The 20,083-nt window shown below is 37.2% G+C and overlaps 1 protein-coding gene across 4 annotated transcripts in view; it reads left to right on the forward strand.

Annotated features, from left to right (window-relative positions):
- Positions 1 to 20,083, forward strand: part of LOC126095046 (eye-specific diacylglycerol kinase) — a 1,048,134-nt gene that overhangs the window by 974,289 nt on the left and 53,762 nt on the right. For all 4 annotated transcript variants that reach the window (XM_049909722.1, XM_049909721.1, XM_049909723.1 and 1 more), the window contains one exon: positions 11,444 to 11,507. In XM_049909722.1, coding sequence (XP_049765679.1) covers positions 11,444 to 11,507 — 64 coding nt within the window. The remainder of the gene's footprint in view (positions 1 to 11,443; positions 11,508 to 20,083) is intronic.

A 20,083-nucleotide genomic window follows, 5' to 3' on the forward strand; every position in this document is an offset into this window, starting at 1 on the left:
TGATTGATAAGATAATGTTATTCAGAAAATATTTTCTTTTTATTACCCTTCAACAAATGTCTGTTTCCTCTTGAAAGCGTGTATAGCACAGATTCTTCATGCCACAAGACTCGCTCAGTGATATGCGGCAACTGACAGGTACATACAGGGATATTGCAGTGGAAACATTATGAAAAGAGGGTAGTACAAGGTGAGAAGTGGTGGGGGAAAGAGGGGGGGGGGGGGAGGGGAGAGAGAGAGAGAGAGAGAGAGAGAGAGAGAGAGAGAGAGAGAGAGAGAGAGAGAGAGAGATAGAGATTGGATTATTTATGTCCAATGGAAATTCTTTCATTGGGATGAAGGTTTATAAACAGTCTGCGTCTCCTGAAGATATATGTAGTTGAATTGAAATTTGGCTGCACTTCCCTTGAAGGTTATCCATATTAAGGATATCTCATAGCTGCAATCACAGAAGAAAACATTGAAGAGAAAATTAATGATTGAAGTTGTATGAACTACATGGTGCCATAGGAATTTTAAAATAAAAGAGAACCATACATCTTGTATGAATAATTGCCTGTAAGGTAGCTTTGTGCAAGATGGATACCACATTTGATGAAAACAACCAGTTGTTGTTGTTGTTGTTGTTGTTGTTGTGGTCTTCAGTCCTGAGACTGGTTTGATGCAGCTCTCGATGCTGCTCCATCCTATGCAAGCTTCTTCGTCTCCCAGTACCTACTGCAACCTACATCTCTCTGAATCTGCTTAGTGTATTCATCTCTTGGTCTCCCTCTACGATTTTTACCCTCCATGCTGCACTCCAATACTAAATTGGTGATCCCTTGATGCCTCAGAACATGTCCTACCAACTGATCCCTTCTTCTGGTCAAGTTGTGCCACAAACTTCTCTTCTCCCCAATCCTATTCCATACTTCCTCATTAGTTATGTGATCTACCCATCTAATCTTCAGCATTCTTCTGTAGCACCACATTTCGAAAGCTTCTATTCTCTTCTTGTCCAAACTATTTATCGTCCATGTTTCACTTCCATACATGGCTACACTCCATACAGATAGTTTCAGAAGTGACTTCCTGACACTTAAATCTATACTCGATGTTAACAAATTTCTCTTCTTCAGAAACGCTTTTCTTGCCATTGCCAGTCTACATTTTATATCCTCTCTACTTTGGCCATCATCAGTTATTTTGCTCCCCAAATAGCAAAACTCCTTTACTACTTTAAGTGTCTCATTTCCTAATCTAATTCCCTCAGCATCACCCGACTTAATTCGACTACATTCCATTATCCTCGTTTTGCTTTTGTTGATGTTCACCTTATATCCTCCTTTCAAGACGCTGTCCATTCCATTCATCTGCTCTTCCAAGTCCTTTGCTGTCTCTGACAGAATTACAATGTCATTGGCGAACCTCAAAGTTTTTATTTCTTCTCCATGGATTGTAATACCTACTCCGAATTTTTCTTTTGTTTCCTTTACTGCTTGCTCAATATACAGATTGAATAACATCGGGGAGAGGCTACAACCCTGTCTTACTCCCTTCCCAACCACTGCTTCCCTTTCATGTCCCTCGACTCTTATAACTGCCATCTGGTTTCTGTACAAATTGTAAATAGCCTTTCGCTCCCTGTATTTTATCCCTGCCACCTTTAGAATTTGAAAGAGAGTATTCCAGTCAACATTGTCAAAAGCTTTCTCTAAGTCTACAAATGCTAGAAACATAGGTTTGCCTTTCCTGAATCTTTCTTCTAAGATAAGTCGTAAGGCCAGTATTGCCTCACGTGTTCCAGTGTTTTTACGGAATCCAAACTGATCTTCCCCGAGATCGGCTTCTACTAGTTTTTCCATTCGTCTGAAAAGAATTCGTGTTAGTATTTTGCAGCTGTGGCTTATTAAACTGATTGTTCGGTAATTTTCACATCTGTCAACACCTGCTTTCTTTGGGATTGGAATGATTATATTCTTCTTGACGTCTGAGGATATTTCTCCTGTTTCATACATATTGCTCACCAGATGGTAGAGTTTTGACAGGACTGGCTCTCCCAAGGTCATCAAATGTTGTCTACTCTGGGGGCCTTGTTCAGACTCAGGTCTTTCAGTGCTCTGTCAAACTCTTCACGCAGTATCATATCTCCCATTTCATCTTCATCTACATCCTCTTCCATTTCCATTTCAAGTACATCGCCCTTGTATAGACCCTCTATATACTCCTTCCACCTTTCTGCTTTCCGTTCTTTGCTTAGAACTGTGTTTCCTTCTTAGCTCTTGATGTTCATACAAGTGGTTCTCTTATCTCCAAAGGTCCCTTTAATTTTCCTGTAGGCAGTATCTATCTTACCCCTAGTGAGATAAGCCTCTACATCCTTACATTTGTCCTGTAGCCATCCTTGCTTAGCCATTTTGCACTTCCTGTCGATCTCATTTTTGAGACGTTTGTATTCCCTTTTGCCTGCTTCATTTACTGCATTTTTATATTTTCTCCTTTCATCAATGAAATTCAATATTTCTTCTGTTACCCAAGGATTTCTACTAGCCCTCGTCTTTTTACCTACTTGATCCTCTGCTGCCTTCACTACTTCATCCCTCAAAGCTACCCATTCTTCTTATACTGTATTTCTTTCCCCCATTCCTGTCAGTTGTTCCCTTATGCTCTCCCTGAAACGCTGTACAACCTCTGGTTCTTTCAGTTTATCCAGGTCCCATCTCCTTAAATTCCCACCTTTTTGCACTTTCTTCAGTTTTAATCTACAGGTCATAACCAATAGATTGTGGTCAGAGTCCACATCTGCCCCTGGAAATGTCTTACAATTTAAAACCTGGTTCCTAAATCTCTGTCTTACCATTATATAATCTATCTGATACCTTTTAGTATCTCCAGGCTCCTTCCATGTATACAACCTTCTTTCATGATTCTTAAACCAAGTGTTAGCTATGATTATGTTATGCTCTGTGCAAAATTCTACCAGGTGGCTTCCTCTTTCATTTCTTAGCCCCAATCCATATTCACCTACTACGTTTCCTTCTCTCCCTATTCCTACACTCGAATTCCAGTCACCCATGACTATTAAATTTTCATCTCCCTTCACTATCTGAATAATTTCTTTTATTTCCTCATACATTTCTTCAATTTCTTCGTCATCTGCAGAGCTAGTTGGCATATAAACTTGTACTACTGTAGTAGGTGTGGGCTTCGTATCTATCTTGGCCACAACAATGCATTCGCTGTGCTGTTTGTAGTAGCTTACCCGCATTCCTATTTTCCTATTCATTATTAAACAATCAGTAGCAAGTTCTAAAATCAGTTTCTCAGCCAACTGTGAACCATTTTAAAAGTAATCCAGTTTGTTGTGTGGACTGCTTTGGTACTGTGGATAAGAAATCAAACAGCAACTGAAGCAGTATGTAGAAGCTGTTGGCACTGTACAAAATAAAAGTGAAATACATTTCATCTGCTGGAAAGTTTATAGCCAGTGTTTTCTCAAACACAAAAGAGGTTATTCCTCTTGATTGCCTTTAAGAATGTAGAACATCCCTTGTAAACATGATGCAAGTTATTTTGGTTGAGATAAATATGTAAATGTTAGAAGGATGCGTCTGCCCACATTAGAGCTTTGGCAGTGAAAAATTGAGGGACTTGAAACATGGACTGGTGCATTTATTCTGTTCACTGTTATCTGGCACTATTTGACTTCCACCTATTCCCATATATAAATAAATTTGTTATTTGAGAAGTATTTTAAATACAGTGTCATAGCAGTTATGAATGAGTACTTCGCAGAACTTCCTGAATCACATTTAGATGATGCAATTTATTCATTGGGATAACACTGCACCAACTGCAGTGACCTAAAAGCCTGTCTTTCGCTGCCAGGTAGAGGAAACAAACTAATATCTCAGGGAGCTTACTGGAATGGAAGAGATAGTTATGATGGTAATAAAAGTGAAATGGAGATGGCTGGAACATGTAGTCAGACAAATAGATGTGTATGAGCCAAGGCTGTTCTTTGCACTAGCTCCAATGGATAAGTAAAGGTTGAGATGACCACCTAAAGAAAAGTGGGTAGATGACATCAGAAAACTTGTATGTGGCTGAAAATCATAATATGTGGAAAGTCTGGAAGAGGCATTTATGATGCTGTGGATGTCAAATGGTTGATGGAGATAAAACCTGTACATGGTGAAAAATGTAAATATATGAAAACAAAGGTAAGTATAACAGATTGTATCGTTGTGTTGAAGGATTTATGTGTATTCAAGATGTCTTGCTTTCCCACTGGATATCCAACAAATGACTAATCTCAGTTCCTTCATGATAAATTGTGAGTAGTTAATGCTAGTAGAAAGTATTAGCATCTGAGGAATCTGAATCCTGTCTGTTGAAGTGCCCTACTGAATTTACAAGTAGATTCCCACCACCACGTTACAGTTTGTCTTTCTTCTGATTTGAAAATATAGCATTTTCTCCTCTCTCTGTGTTCTTTTTCAATAGCTCTTGAAAAAATTTTTTCCTCTTTTTTTTTGTGGATGACAAATACCATATCTGTAAACCAGAAAATATCTAAATTATTTTCTTCCCTGTGCTATCATGGCATGCCCTTTTTGTAAACTGTGTTGTTCCACCTTTGTTGTACAAAGACTTATCTTCCACAAAAGAGTAAGTGATAAAAAATAGTAGTCATTCACCTAATTGCCATGATGATTGACAAATTGCCACTTAAATTAAAGGATTGACAAATTACCATTTAAATTAAGGGATAAATAGAGCCACTATTGTGAAATATATAACAGTGTCATAAAGAGTGTATTGAAATAGTTGATGGAGGTGTGTATTGAACACTATGTCCACACCTTGACACAAAAACTCTATGTATGGCACAGACTCATTACATTGAGCACTTGTGAGCTGATGTAATGCAGTTAAATAAAGAAATTATGTTAGTGGATTTAAGATCAAGACAGCTGTGAATGGAAGAGACAAGCGAAAAAGAAATATGGAAAATGGGAAATTGCAATTATTGAATAGGAAATGTTCAGTTGTTAAGATTTGAGGAAGCCTTAACAGATGGGAGAATTTTTGGGTATCTTATTTTCTTCCCTCCTTATGATACTGTCTCCTGTCATCTGCATTACTGCCATTCAGATTTTTATGTCTCACCCTGTATTCTCTCATTTCTTTGTTTTTAGAGATATTTCTTCTTCTGCTTTTTTGTTCTGATTCCATTTTCTTTTTTATTATAAATTTTAACAATGAAAATAATCAGTTTTTGGAAACATAATGTAACTGGATAGAGTGGATTGGTCTACCATAGTGGTAGATCCCTTCTACTATTGGTATTTGACTGACAAGAGTATGTAAACGAAGGTCTATTCCAGCTGTCTGACACCTCTGCGTACATCATCTGCCATCAAGATCCCATCCCTGTGATTGAAACTGACCTACAGTCCATTCTTAAAACCTCAGGCCACTTAGAAGGACCAACACCTCAATCCATACAATTTCTTACCTCACCCAAATGACACACCCCCACCTTTTACCTTCTTTGTAAGATCCTCAAACCCAGTCATCCTGGCCATCCCATAGTTGGTGCCCTAGTTGATCAACACATGCAGCTCTCTTCCCTCCTATATTAAAGATACCAATTATTTCCCAGATCGTCTGAAATCCTTGCCTGCCCCACTCCTACCACCAAAATTGCTTGTCACCATTGATGCCAACTCCCTCTGTACCAACTTTCCCAGTATATACATGGTCTGTCAGCTGCTGAACATTTCCTCAGTCAGCACCCACCTGATTCGAAACCTATGATATCCTTCATGCTCACACAATCAACTGTTACTTACCAATGACTACTTCACCTTTGAGGGGCAGACGTACAAACAGATCAGGGGTACAGCCATGGGAACCAGGATGACTTCTCAATGTGCCAACCTTTTCATTGGTCGCTTGGAGGGGGCTTTTCTGGGATCCATAAGCCTTCAGCCAGCAGTTTGGATTAGATACATTGATGACATCTTTACCATATGGACTCATGGTGAGGCTAACCTGTTACAGTTCCTGGAATCTCTAAATGCATTATCCCAGTTAAATTTCACGTGGTCCTGTTCTGAATCCCATGCCACTTTTGTTGATGATATCTTTCTCACCGAAGGCCAGCTACGCACTTCCATCCCCATTAAATCTACCGACAAACGACACTACTTACATTTTGACAGTTGCCATTCTGGCCATGTTAAACTTCCCTCTCTTACAACCTTGGCATTTGAGGCAAACATATTTGTTCAGATGCAGACTCTTACAGCAATACACGATCATTATCACCTCAGCCTTCAGTGTACATAATTATCCCACCAACCTAGTTCAAAAGCAGATTTCCTGGGCCATCACAGCCAATCCTGGTACTGGTGATACCGCCAGAAAACAACTTAAGAGCACACCTCTTGCACCGCTTGTCACCCAGTATTATCCTGGTCTTGACAGTATTAATCTAGCTACTTCAACAAGGCCATGGCGTCCTAAAAATCAAGCCTTGAAATGAGGTCCATTCTGTCTGAGATTTTACCCACCACACCTAGAATAGCTTTTTGCTGCCCTCACAATCTCTGCAATATTCGTATCAAATCCTATGCTCTCTACCCTATAGCGTCCTTGCTGAAAGACGTGCCCTATACACATTCCTGCCACCACCTATACAAGTCCTGTAACTGGCACAACATACACTGTCAAAAGGAGAGCCACCTGTGAAACGGCACGTCATATACCAGCTGTTATGTTCAGCTTTTTACATCAGCATGACTACCACCAAGTTATCAGTTAGGATTGAATGGTCATAGGCAGAGGGTGTATACTGGCAACACACACTGCACTGCAACATGACAGTCATGACCTTGGTGCCTGTTTCATCACATGTACAACTGGATTCTTCCCTCTACACATCAGTTTCTCAGAACTTTGCAGGTGTGAACTGGTGCTACAACATGTTCAAGGTTCTTTCCACCCATCTGACCTTAATTTACATTAATTTCTTTGGTTTCAGCATTTCTTCTCAATAATTATTCCTGTCTGCACTCTGTTTTAGTTTTCTGCATCTTTCATTTTCTGACCTGTCTATATTTTGCCATCCCCCTCCCACCTCTATCACAGACAATGAAATTTGATTTTCACTCTTATTAACTCGAGCATGATGTTTTAGTAGTAATGTCTGTCCTGCGTATCACCCATTCTTCCACCTTTAAGCTCTCAGGTTTTCAAATCTCGCCTGCTGCAGTCCCCAAAATCAGTCTTTCCTTCTCATCCTGTGCGGTAAATCTCCCCTGACCTCAGGTTGTAGGTGACTTTTGCAAATTCTGTCCCTTTTTCTAAACCTCATCAGTTCTTTTCCTTCATCCCTCTTCCTTCCCCCTCAACCCTTCTGCCAGAAGAAGGAGCCACTGGCTCTGGAAGCTTGCACGTCTAATACCTTTTATATGTAGGTTTACCTGTCACCACGTGGTGAGTAGATTTTTTATCCATTGAATTACATTATGTTTTCAGAGTAAATTGCACAGTATTTTTACCCACCAAAAATTCTGTACAGAATTTCTATATTTCACTTTGCTAATAGTTGTAACTATGTCACTTGTTAGCTGGTGCTTGCATTAAAATGAGACCACGGTCATCAGAGTGGTACAGTTATTATGTAAAATTTCGACAATACTATGACCAGAATATCACATAAGATGACTTCAAATAAAAATATGGTAAAGAAAGTTCTGGTGGAACAAAAGTACTTCAGGAGTAAAGAAGACTACCTACTGAATAACAGGAACATTGGGAATTATTCTAGCTTTCAGAAGAAATATTTTAAAAAGGTAGAGGATAAATACATTGTGCTGTCTGGAAACACTATGTTGGAAGTGCAATTTGGCAGGTGGAGGAGTTGGGGATGTGTAATAAGGGGCTCAGAGGGAGGCATCAGGTGTGCAGGATAGGAACACGGGAGGGAGGGGGTGGCAGGTGCACTGGCTGGATATGCGACACACGGGCCCTGGAGCCATTGAGTTATGTGGTGCGCTTAATGAAGATGACGTGGAGGTATGGATTGGGAAGGGATGACAGGACAGATGAAGGGGAAACTGTTTGGTTGAGGGCATGGGTGCATTGGGTTAGCAGGGATTGAGGCTATGATGATTATGGGAGAGAAGGATGTGTTACAAATTACATCTTTGTAGTTAAGAAAAGCTGATGCTAAATGGAAGAACTCGGATGCACGGATTATGATGCAGCCATTGAATTCTAGCATACTGTTTTCAACAGTGTGCCACTAAGTGGTCAGCTCTTTTCTTCCCAACACTTTGGCGTGGCCATTTATTTTGGTGCAGAGCTGGTTGGTGGTCATGCTCACATAAAACACTGTGGAGAAATTGCAGCAGAGCTGGTATATGATGTGGCTGCATTCATTGATGGTCCTGCCTCTGATGGGATAGGATAAGCCTGTGAAAGGACTGGAGTTAGATGTGTTGGATAGATAGATCAAACAGGCCTTGCATCAGGATCTTACTCTCATGTATGATTCTTCTGGCAAGGGGTGGTATTGGGAGTGGCATAGGGCTCATATCCCTCACAGTGTGGTTTGTACAGTGTGTGTGCAGGGGGAGGGGGGGGGGGAATCACAAGCATGCACATAACTATTAATACTCTAGCTCATTAAAGTATTTCTTCTCAAAGCTAGCATAATTTTAATTCTTTTCAGTGTGCCTGTTGATGACTCAGAAAGTTTGTGTTGGTCTGTGAATAGTCTCCTTTACTTCAAAAGTGTTCATAAGTTGTTACAAATATATACCATCATAGTGCAAGGAAGGGATGTCACCAGAAGTGTGTCATCTATTGTCATAAAGATTGCTCATTAAAGATGACATGAAATTTATAAGTTGTGGCAAAGTGGGAAAAAAATACAAAAGAGTAAGTGTGGTGGACAAAAAAAAATTGTCTTTCATATGACATATAACAGCTGTGGAGAACATTGTTATTGTGACTGCATTGTTCTGTTCAGAACTCATTGTTCACTTAGCTGAGTGTGGCTCTGATTTTGACCTTCATTGTTGCCCTTTGCTCAAACAGTATGTTTTCTATGTTTGAATGTTATGCGCTGCTTCTCAGTCCCATTAGATCTGTTTTCTACTGTATTTCTGCTTTAAGTGATTTTTCTTTAGTTAGTCTCCATCATTTTTCTCAGTCTTCCGCATCTTCCTTCTTGTGTTTTAATCCCTCAAGGAAGACTCTTCAGTTCTGTAGTTATGTAGTTTGATGTATGTTACTTCAGTAATTCATTAGTTGCTAACTATCAAAGTGAATGCCTTTTTTTTGTTCAGTATTGATTATTCCAATACTGACTCATGTTTTGTGTTTGAACATTTCAGAAAGCTATTACCTTCATTGAAAGCAGTGTGCTTAAATTTAAAATACTTTTTAGGCATTTGTGTGAAAACAGTTGATGAGAAGAGACTAGATGTGAGTTGTACATAAAATAAGGGAAAGGCAACCAATCATCTATAGTGGATTGAAGCATGGAGACAGAAAACGTAACATAAAACAGCATTCGCACACTAGCTTTCGAGCACTAGCTCTTTTTCTGGGTAAAGTACACACATTCACATTGATACCCAAATACACCCTACCATGGCCAGGACAAAACTAATTATTGATACTTGAGTATTGAAAGCAGTTACCTGAGCTGATGGAGATGGAGATGGAGAGAGTTTAGGGAAGGTTGCAAGAAGGTGCTTGGAGGAAAGAGGCAGACCTTGGGACCAGTGACTCCATAGCTGCACAACAATAAGAAGAGAGTACAGAGAGTAGAGTTAAAAGAGCTGTAGGAAGAGGGAGATGTTTAGGGCAGGGTGATTGTGAAAGTGCAGGATATCTCAGAATATCCAGCATTTTTGCAATCCCCCTGGCCTAAACCCCCACTAGCATATTCCCACTGTCTCACTTTACCTTTCCCTTCTGTCTTCTGTCTTTACCACTCCATCTACAGCCAGGTCATGCTCTGCCTCCTCCCACCATTCTTCCGCCCCCTACCATGTGGACATTGCTCCCCCCCCCCCCTCCCTCTCTCCCTCTCCTCTTTTAAACTCCTCTCCTTTCTCTCTCACCTCCCTCTTCCTTGTCATCTTCACCTTACTCTTTTTCCCCTCCTTAGCCCTTCCCCTCCCCCCCCCCCCCCCCCCACCTCCTCCTTCCTACCTCTTGTTTTGCTCTGCCCCCTGTACTCTTCTCATCTTGATGTGTCCCTGCAGTCATCTGTCCAAAGACTTGCCTTTACCCTGCTACCTCCTCCTTGCATCCATCACTATCCCCACCCCACTTCCATCAGTGCAGGCAATTACTTTCAATAATCGAGTACCAATAATCAATACTGCTGTGGCCGCCGAAGTGTACTTTTTGGGTGTCTGTGCGGTTGTGTGTGGGTGAATATATTTACTTTTGCTAAAAACAGGGATAGTTCTTGAAAGCTACTGGGAATGCTGTTTTATGTTACATGATTCTGTGCTCCATGCAGAGATCCACTGTAGATGAATGGTTGCCTTTCCTTATTTTACATATTGCTCCATCCAGAAATTTCCATTATGGTTATAATCGTTGACTGACTATTCACATCATTTTTCTGTGGAACAAAAATAAGGAAGATTTGAAACTTTAATGAAATTTAGAACCTTTCTTTTCAAACAGTGGAAACACCAGGTTGGAATATCAACAATATAATGGAAAGGTAGATTGCAATTTACCATAAAGATGATCCTTTAAGTTGCAGACAGTCACAATTAAAAGACATTACACATTAGCTTTCAGTCACAGCTGTGTGTGTGAAGTGTGCTTGTTTGTGGGGATCTATGTGTGCTTGTGTTCCTGTTTGTTTTTCTGATGTAGGCTGTGGCCAAGAGCTAAAGTGTAAGTGTCTTGTAATATGTTATCTGTACAGGATGTAGCAATCTATCTTTTCCTTACATTGTTGAAATTTTCTTTTTGCCGCTTTAGAAAAAGTAAATAATTGGATGCAGCTGAGCATTACATTCAGCATTCTCAAAATTTGGTGTATAATGGAAAACTATTATAAAATTATTTTCTTTGCTTTTCTTTTTGTCATTTAAATAAAGTATTGAAATAAAATAAAATAGTGAGTAAATTGACACTCGTCATGTTTATGGTAGCTCAGGAAAGAAGCTTGCTTCTTGACAGTGGAAAGTTCTAAAGCAATCAAATAAATTTGAACAATTTTTACAAGTTTCTCTCAGTAATAAAATTTTAATGTGCTGTACATTCATGTCTATTACAATTTTTACTATTTAGGGAATTTACAAGGCCATTCTCAGATTTTGAGTATTCATTAAAAATATGGTTGATTAAGAAGTTTTTGCAAGTAAATATAGATTTTTTTTGCTTTGGTTTAAGTGTTTGTTTCATGTTTCAGCAATCTGCTGGAAAAAACAACAGAGGGGATCCTAAAGGCAGCTAAATTGGGTGATATAAAACTGGTAAGTAGTATTATGATTAAATAAATGAAAGTGTTTTGAATGAATATATTGTGACATGAAAAACGGGTATTTAGTGTTATCTTTTTATGAAGGACTAGTTATCAGCTCTTAAGATGATGATCGTAATTCATAAAAAATCTTTTATCATCTGAAGGAGATGGGGAAAAGTGGTACATTCATGTAAACTTACGAAACTTCAGATAAGAATGACTTTATTGTACAAAATAAATGGTGTCCCATGTTTTTGAAAGCAGTTACGAGGAAAAAAGGAGGAGGATACAGAATTAAAATTGTAATAATGGATGGTAAGGGAAGTGAAAGTACTCAGTATCTAGAAACCGAATAGCAGGCAACAAATGAGAGAAAAGACGGTGCTCAAGTGTTTCCGAGTGTGGTGATTGTCATTGTAGGGAAGTTTAAATTCAGACTACGAATTTGGTTCTGAAACTATATTGCCTTATTTTTTTATGGAACAAAACTTACTAATAACTTTACAAATTGTTTTACATTACAACAAAAAATTAACGTTTTGGATTATAATACAAATATTGCCTTGTTGTATACGTGAGTTACCTTCTGTGATATGAATGATGCCTTGAAATTTTGAAGTCTTAACTCACTATTGTTGTGGCTTCCTTTTTTATTGGAAAGCAACCCATGTTTGTACATTTATAACAAGCCACATGATAAATACAATGTGATGCATAAGATGATTATCTCACATTATTAATAATGGGCAAAGACTGGCGAACATGGCTTCACTGGACTTTTTTTTGTCCCTCTAATTATGATGGTGTGATATGCTGCCAAATAATTATTCATATTGTTAAGGAATCTTGTTGTTTGATGTTTTGACTATATGTGTGAGTAATAAAATGTACATGAATACTCTGCAATTCACATTTGAAAGCATGGCAGAGATTTCGTAGAAACACTTTCAGACCCCTTCTGGACCATTCCACTCTCAAATAGCGTGTAGGAAAAATGAGCAAGTAAACATTTCTGTGCAAGCTCTGATTTCTGTTATTTTATCATGATGGTCATTTCTCCCTATATAAAAGAGAATCAACAAAATATTTTGACATTCAGAGGAAAAAGTTGATGATTGAAATTTTGTGTAAAGTTCTTAGTGTAACAAACACCACCTTCATTTTGTGACATTCACCTGCTTTATTATGTCATTAATGGTCCTCGGTGTCAATGTACTGCATTGTTATACCGGCTGAAAAATAGGGGGTGGAAGTTCAACACTGTCTGCTGTAAATGATGTAGGCGACAGTCACACAGTTGCATTTCATAGTTTCTTACTTTCACTGTTCACAACCCCCCACCCCTCTCCCCTTAGTAATACACAGTTATATGGCCAGTTCACTATTGGTTAACTTTTGATAAGCCTCATTAATAGTTTGCAGGCATACATCACCATACTACTACAATAGTTTGCTGTTGAATGTCTATGAGCAGTAAAAAGCTAACCACACAGTTCTTGCAGAATAATACAGTACGTATTGAACAGACACCGTCATTGATTCAACTCACAGCCTATTTGTGTTACACTTATTTCACTGTTAAGGTGCTGCACTGTTGTTGTTCTAACCAGCACAGGTTCCTCATCTCAAAACTGGCTGTGGACTGACTGTCTCGGGACCAAAAATCATCACAATAACAAGCATGGAAATTATACATTGCTAGATGTTTAAGTTACAGAAATTACAATTAAAACATAACTCCTTAAATTTAATGAATATATAGAAAAATTCCGTCTTTTTAACAGTTTCTTGTACTACAAGTGTTAAGCCATATTATTTATTTAAATGATGAAATTAACAGATATAGTTATACAAACAATAATTTTGACAAAACTGGTAATTACTTTGGAATTAATTAAGGGTTAGCTTCGCTAATATGTTTTTGAATAGAGCCAAATAAATACTTAAAGAATGTCAGTGTTTTTCCCTCCAAATGTTTATAATTAGTACAGAATTTATATTTATTTATAAGTCAACAATAGAATCTAAGTCACAAAACAATTACTAATTTCACCCTATAACAAAAGATATTAACTAGCAATAGTCAAAATAAGTTAGAAAATCAATTACATACATAAAACTAAGCACAACATTAGATCTGGTGCTATATTCTTTAAAACTGAGGGCCAACCTCTCTCTTTTATGAAAATACAGATTATACTCACTTATGTTAATGGTAATTAGTCAAAAATGAAAAAAAATGAATTTAAGGAGGCAGATGGCAAAACAAGAGAGGAAGATCCCAGCTTGCTTTCACTATTTTGCGATAATACTTAATGAGCTATCCTTTTTTGAATTTTTTCAATGTTCTCCATCAATTCTATCTTGGTAAGGATCTTATATCCCACAACAGTGCACCAGAAAAGGACAGACAAGCACAGTGTAGGCAGTCTCTTAAGCAGATTTGTTGTGTATTCTAAGTGTTCTGCTAGTAAAATGTAGTCTTTGGTTCGCCTTCCCCACAACATTTTCTGTGCAATGGTTCCAATTTAAGTAGTTCATACTTGTAATCCCTAGGTATTTAGTTGAATTGAAAACATGTAAAGTTGTATGATTTATCATGTAACAGAAATGTAATGGAATTTTTTCAGTACTCATGTGGAAGACTTCTCACTTTTTATTGTTTAGGGTTAATTGTCACTTTTTGCATCATGCAGAAATCTTACTTAAATCATTTTGTAATTTGCATTGCTCTTGTGACAAGTTAATAGGATGATAAATGATAGCATCATCTGCAAGCAGGCTAAGATTGTCTCCCAAATTGGCACTAGACTATTTTCGCTGAGGTGGTTTACAATATTTGAATCCAGTATATGTCCCAAAATTATACTGCTGATTGATGTTAATGATATGGTCTATAATTCAGTGAATTACCTCGGTTCCCTTTTTTGTTTATTGATGTAGCCTGTGCAGCTTTCTAGTCTTTAGGTATGGATTTCTCGCCAAGTGAGTGGTTCTACATGATTGCTAAAAATATAGCTATTTTATGAGCATACCCTGAAAGAAATCTAAGTGGTACACACTCTGAACCAGAAGACTTGTCTTTCTGAGTGACATTAGTTGCATCTCCATACCTTTGCGACATCATTGAGAGTTAACAGTGAAGATGCAATAATTAATTTTCTTTGTCGATTTGTGGTATATGTTGCTAATAGCATCTGGATTTGTGCTGGTTCAAGGTTTCACAGTGATGTGGAATCCACTTAATATTTTGAACCTCCTAAAGATAAAACATGAAGAAAGTGGTATGCAATCGAAATCATACACTTCTCCTGCAGACCTACATGTGTGTTACTTGCTAGTTAATGTCTTGGGCATTCATTATCGTCTTGTTAACGTTTTCTTAAAAATTGTGTAAACATCAGAAGAAAAAGGAAATAATCGGATGATCCTGTGATTTGTGGTTTGAACAATGATTGTTACGCTAATTAAAGTCCAGAACAAAAACAGAGTAATTGTGTATAAAATGGTTGGAGATAAAACAGCAATATATTGCAAATTATCACTTAATGAAACAATCAAGATTGCAAATAATCATTTATTTAAAAATAATGACCAGTTTCGGCTATGCTGATCATCTTCAGGACTATGGTACCGTATGGCTGAAGTGAACAGGTGTGTTATGCCACAGTCATTTACTGCAGCTTCTGCGATACATCTCTCCCTTCAGAAACATCAAGGCAAATAAGGAGAAAAATTTTACAAAAAGACTGTTTACTTGCAAAAGTCTTGTAATTGATGTAACAAAATCTGGAAAAATGAGAGAAAATAATGTTCAGTGTTACATTTGAAACGTCTTCTTAACATTTGCAGAAAATAATGCACTGCTTTTGTTGGACTTTTGGCCAGGACATGACACCTCTGTCATTAGAAGGATGACAAATAGATATAATTGTGACTCCACATGGAATTAATGGTGTGATTCACCCTCTTGATAAAAAAGGTTTTCAGCAGTGTGAAAGCATTTTCAGAAAATTCTCAGACTGTATAATTTCCGGCAGCTCCTTGTTGTTTCAGGTTTGTCTGTGGAATGTCATTATTAAACTTCAGTCATTTCTGCATTGTCTGTTTGTAGCATTGCATTTTACAAATTTGGCAAAGTATGTCTGGTATGCTACACAGTATGCAGAACAACTGTGATGACCACTTCTTACTCCATTCCAATTCCGTCTAAATAAAACTAGTAATTACTGTGAAGTACCTGAAGCTTTAATTTTTCTTTTAGCAGGTGTGTGTGTGTGTGGTGTAAGGGAAATGTTTTGTTTTTGTCATCCAGTTGGCACTTAGTATTTTTGTGATGAATACTGGGAATAGTTTATTTATTTATTTTATTTATTTTGACCCAACATCAACTGATTAAAAAAAAGGTTTTTTTTGTTCCAGTCTTCTGGATAAGTCAGAGCCTTACTTACTAGGGTTACATATTATTGCCTGGCACTTTTATCTACACAACTTTTTCTAAATTTAGTTGAGAGAACAGTTACATATATGAACTATACATAAAAAATTTGTTATTCCCATACTTAGATTAAGGAATCTATAGTTTGTGACACAGTATTCATATCTGACATTAAAATATTTACAGTTTGTGACACAGTCTAAGATCTGAGGTTACATATGTTTTTAGATAGATGGTCTTCCATCATACGAATGTACTAAATCTAGAAACTTATCTATTGAATATACAATATTGTTTAGGAGCCATAATTTTAATTAAGTTTTTAGTGTTGTAGTGGGCAATTTGGAGGTATTAGGATGGAAGCAATTCAGTAGTTTTATGCCTGCATAGTGAGGGCTTTTCTCATAAAGTGTTGTTATATGATATATGATGTGGGGTCTCTCTCTACCTCTAGTGTTGTGATTGTGTATTTCTTTATTAAGTGTTTTGTTACTGTTTACTGCCATAATGATTTATCTTCAGCACATACAGGTTATGAACAGTTAGTATTTTAAAGTCTTTAAACAAATTTCTGCAGGACACTCTGGCACATTTCTTTCCCATAATTCTAAGTGCCTTCTTTTGTAAGATAAGTACACTTTTCATATTACCTTTACTGCTGGATCCCCATACCTCTATCCCATAGCTTAGATGGGATTCAAATAGTGCAAAATATATTTGACTCAGAGTGGTGATATTACAAAAAGGTGTCAGTTTTCTTAGGACATATATGGTAGTACATAGCTTTTTGCAAATATCATTCACATGATCAGACCAGTTTAACTCTGCATCATGTGTCAGGCCAAGAAATTTGGTCAAGTATTGTTTTTTAATGTATTCGTCACCCATTAATATTTGGTTTTCATGAGGTTTTTTCCTCCCAAGATCAAATTCAATATAGACAGATTTATTTGTGTTTAATTTTAGTTTGTTTTCATTAAAATACTGCAGAATTAAGCCTGCTGCAGTGTTGGATTCCACTTTGAGCTGCGAATAGCTTGGATTGCAGCATATTAATGTGGTATCATCTGCATATAAGATAGCTATTGCATGGTTTGTTATGGACTGAATATCATTAACATAAATAATAAAAAGAAGTGGTCCTAATATTGACCCCTGTGGAATACCAAAATTTATGTCAGTGGTGTTTGATTTGTATGCTCCCTCTGTAGTGCTAATAGACGCAGACTGCTTCCTATTTGTCAAGTAGGACCTCATCAGATTATGGACTATGCCTCGACTGCCATAGTTCCACAGTTTGTCCAGCAATATGGTAGTATCAACACAGTCAAATGCTTTTTGTAAGTCCAGAAAGATGCCACATGCATGTTCTATATTATCTATTGCTTGAGTGACACCTTCGATTAAGATGGATGCTGCTGTAATGGTGGACGACCCCTTGACAAACCCATACTGCCCCTTAGAAATCCTTTTTTGCATACCAGGAAGTTCCAGATTCTTATGTATATTACTTTCTCAAAGATTTAGGATATTATTGGAAGAACAGAAATGGGTCGAAAGTTTTCCACTAGACTCCTGTTTCCTTTTTTAAAAATAGGCACAACTCGAGCAATTTTCAACTCATCTGGAAATAGACCATCTTCCATATGGGAGTTTATAACTGTTGATAAAGGTGATGCAATTTTATGTATACATTTCTTAAGAGTGTCCAGACTAAGACCATCATATCCTGCTGCATGGGAATTCCTTAATCTACTCACTATTTTAATTATTTCCTCTTTACTTGTTGGCATCAAAAATATACTTTCTGACACTGGTGTTCCTCTGTATTTGTATCTATGATTTTTAAGCTGATTGTTTATGCTGGAGCTAACAGAAGCCAAGTCACACGAAAATACATTATTGCGATTTACTTTCGCGAAGCAGCTTGAGTGATACCATATATGTTTTATGGGACATGTTCTAACACCGGTTTTCACTTTTTCACCACACGAGCGACACTTCACTGACAATAAAAACTCGTAGTTTACGGAGCAATTTTCTACAACATGTATATATGCCACCATCTTTCCTATTGCGTACTGTTTCATTGTTTGCAAAGTATGCATTATTCAAAAATTATCATAAGAACTGTGCTACAGGAATTGTTGTAAAGTATTTAATGTCAACAAATTAAAGTCCTGACTGATGGAAGTCACCTGTAATGTAACATCATATACTGCCTTGATTTTATTTCTTCTGCAAGTCATTTGTGTAACAACCACATTTCTGCAACAGTTTAGCTGTCAATATGAACTGCAAGTCATCCAAAAAAAATCATGATTTAAGTCACTTTTGGTATGATTTAATATGTGTGCACTTTGGACTCTTCTCATGGTTGTGTCTGCTCACTTGTTGAGCCATGTGCTGGCAGGAAGGGCTGTACAAACTGATGTGCAAGTAGTTCTTCATGCAGCAGAAATGAGTAACTATAACTTTTTTTTAATACTTGCAGTTCGTCTTAGCAACTAAAATTTTGACATGTCATTTCTTTCAGTGTATTCTTCCTGCATGAAAAATTTCAGGGTAGGTTTTGATATGTCAGATTGGACCACTGCCTTGTCAGTGGTTGATTACTTTCTGCAATGGCTATGATCAAGGTGTTAGATATTCTGTCCATTCATTAAATAAATAATAAGATGCTGCAGGATTGTGTACTTTATTCATAACACATTTACTAATCTCTCAGCATTTTAACACAGTCCTTCCAACTCTCTACTACAACTGATGACTTACGACCTGCAAGAGCAACTCTGGTACAACTAACTTACTACACCACAAACTTACATGCATGCCTTGTTGACGAGAACAGAGATAACAGTTTCAGTACAAAGAAATGTGTATACTGTTGATATAATGAGTATAACCAAGACTTAAATTTTGTTAATATTTCATGAAGAAAAATATGCTTCTATTAATTTACCTTTCAATAATTATGGAAACAATAATCAAAAGCATAATTTAAATAATTCAAACTGCAAATATTTATAAATTTAAATATGAAAACGACTAAAATGTATCAAAAATCATTGTGTGTCTCATAAAGTAATTAATCTTATGTCAACTTTGTGTTTCATTTCTGTATATAAAATGTATTATTATCTTTGTTATAACAGTAAAATTATAATAAATGCAGAATTCCAATTTCGATCTCTTCGGATCGTGTTGTGAAATATTTTGTTTCAGATTCTCAAATACTTGCCGACAAAAAGGGGTGCATTGAGCTGTTCTGTTACACCTTATGTCCTATCTTCCAAAGTAATGAATTGTTCTTCGATCATGGGTATTGCAGGTTTTGCAGCCTTACCAGTTCTTTTATGTCAGTGCAATTTGGGGTTGTACGATTTATGTTCACAAGTCACCTTCAGATCTCGGTTGCTGCTCCACAGATTAACCTGTGAATTAGTGCATTAATGAGACTACATCTACATCTACATCTGAGTGTGAAAGTTGTGCTGACGTGGATGTTGTATAATTTTTTGGTTGTTGCTGTTTTTTCATTGACGATCGTGTATCACATGGCTTTAACATGGGATTGTAGAACAGTGTTGTGTAGATTCCTTCAGCCAATAATCTAGTTTACTGGAGGGTAGGTTTCTTCTATACGATGTTTTTCTGTTCCTCGTTAAAAAGTCATTTATCTGTTTATTTGTTAAAATATCCTTGGAGCTGTAGTACATGCACATTCCTGAATTCAAAATCTCATATGTCTTATCGAAAAGGGGTCAAAGAGAAAAAATACTAACTTATTTTCAAATGTTTATTTTATGCCTGATTGGTACGTAAGAATTGTCAAAGAGTAAATGTTAGATGCCATTCTGAACAACTCTTTAGTTGTAGTTGTGATTTCTGCCTTTCTTAACAGATTCACCATGATTGTTATATTTATAGTAATTATAGTCATATTACAAATAACCATTTAATCAGTAATCCCAACAACCATCCAGTTCTTTAGTGAGTTACAAGGAGAGGTAACACTTGGCAAATAACTTTGCTGAAATCCGCAAATCCTGGGTGGTGTTTGGTTCGACATGGATGGACTAACTGAGGAAGCTCAGAGTGTGCTCTGCAGGATGAGCTGCTTAACGCAGCCTGCATAAAGCCCAAAG

The sequence above is a fragment of the Schistocerca cancellata genome, chromosome 8, assembly GCF_023864275.1.
Source record: "Schistocerca cancellata isolate TAMUIC-IGC-003103 chromosome 8, iqSchCanc2.1, whole genome shotgun sequence".
NCBI lineage: Eukaryota > Metazoa > Arthropoda > Insecta > Orthoptera > Acrididae > Schistocerca > Schistocerca cancellata.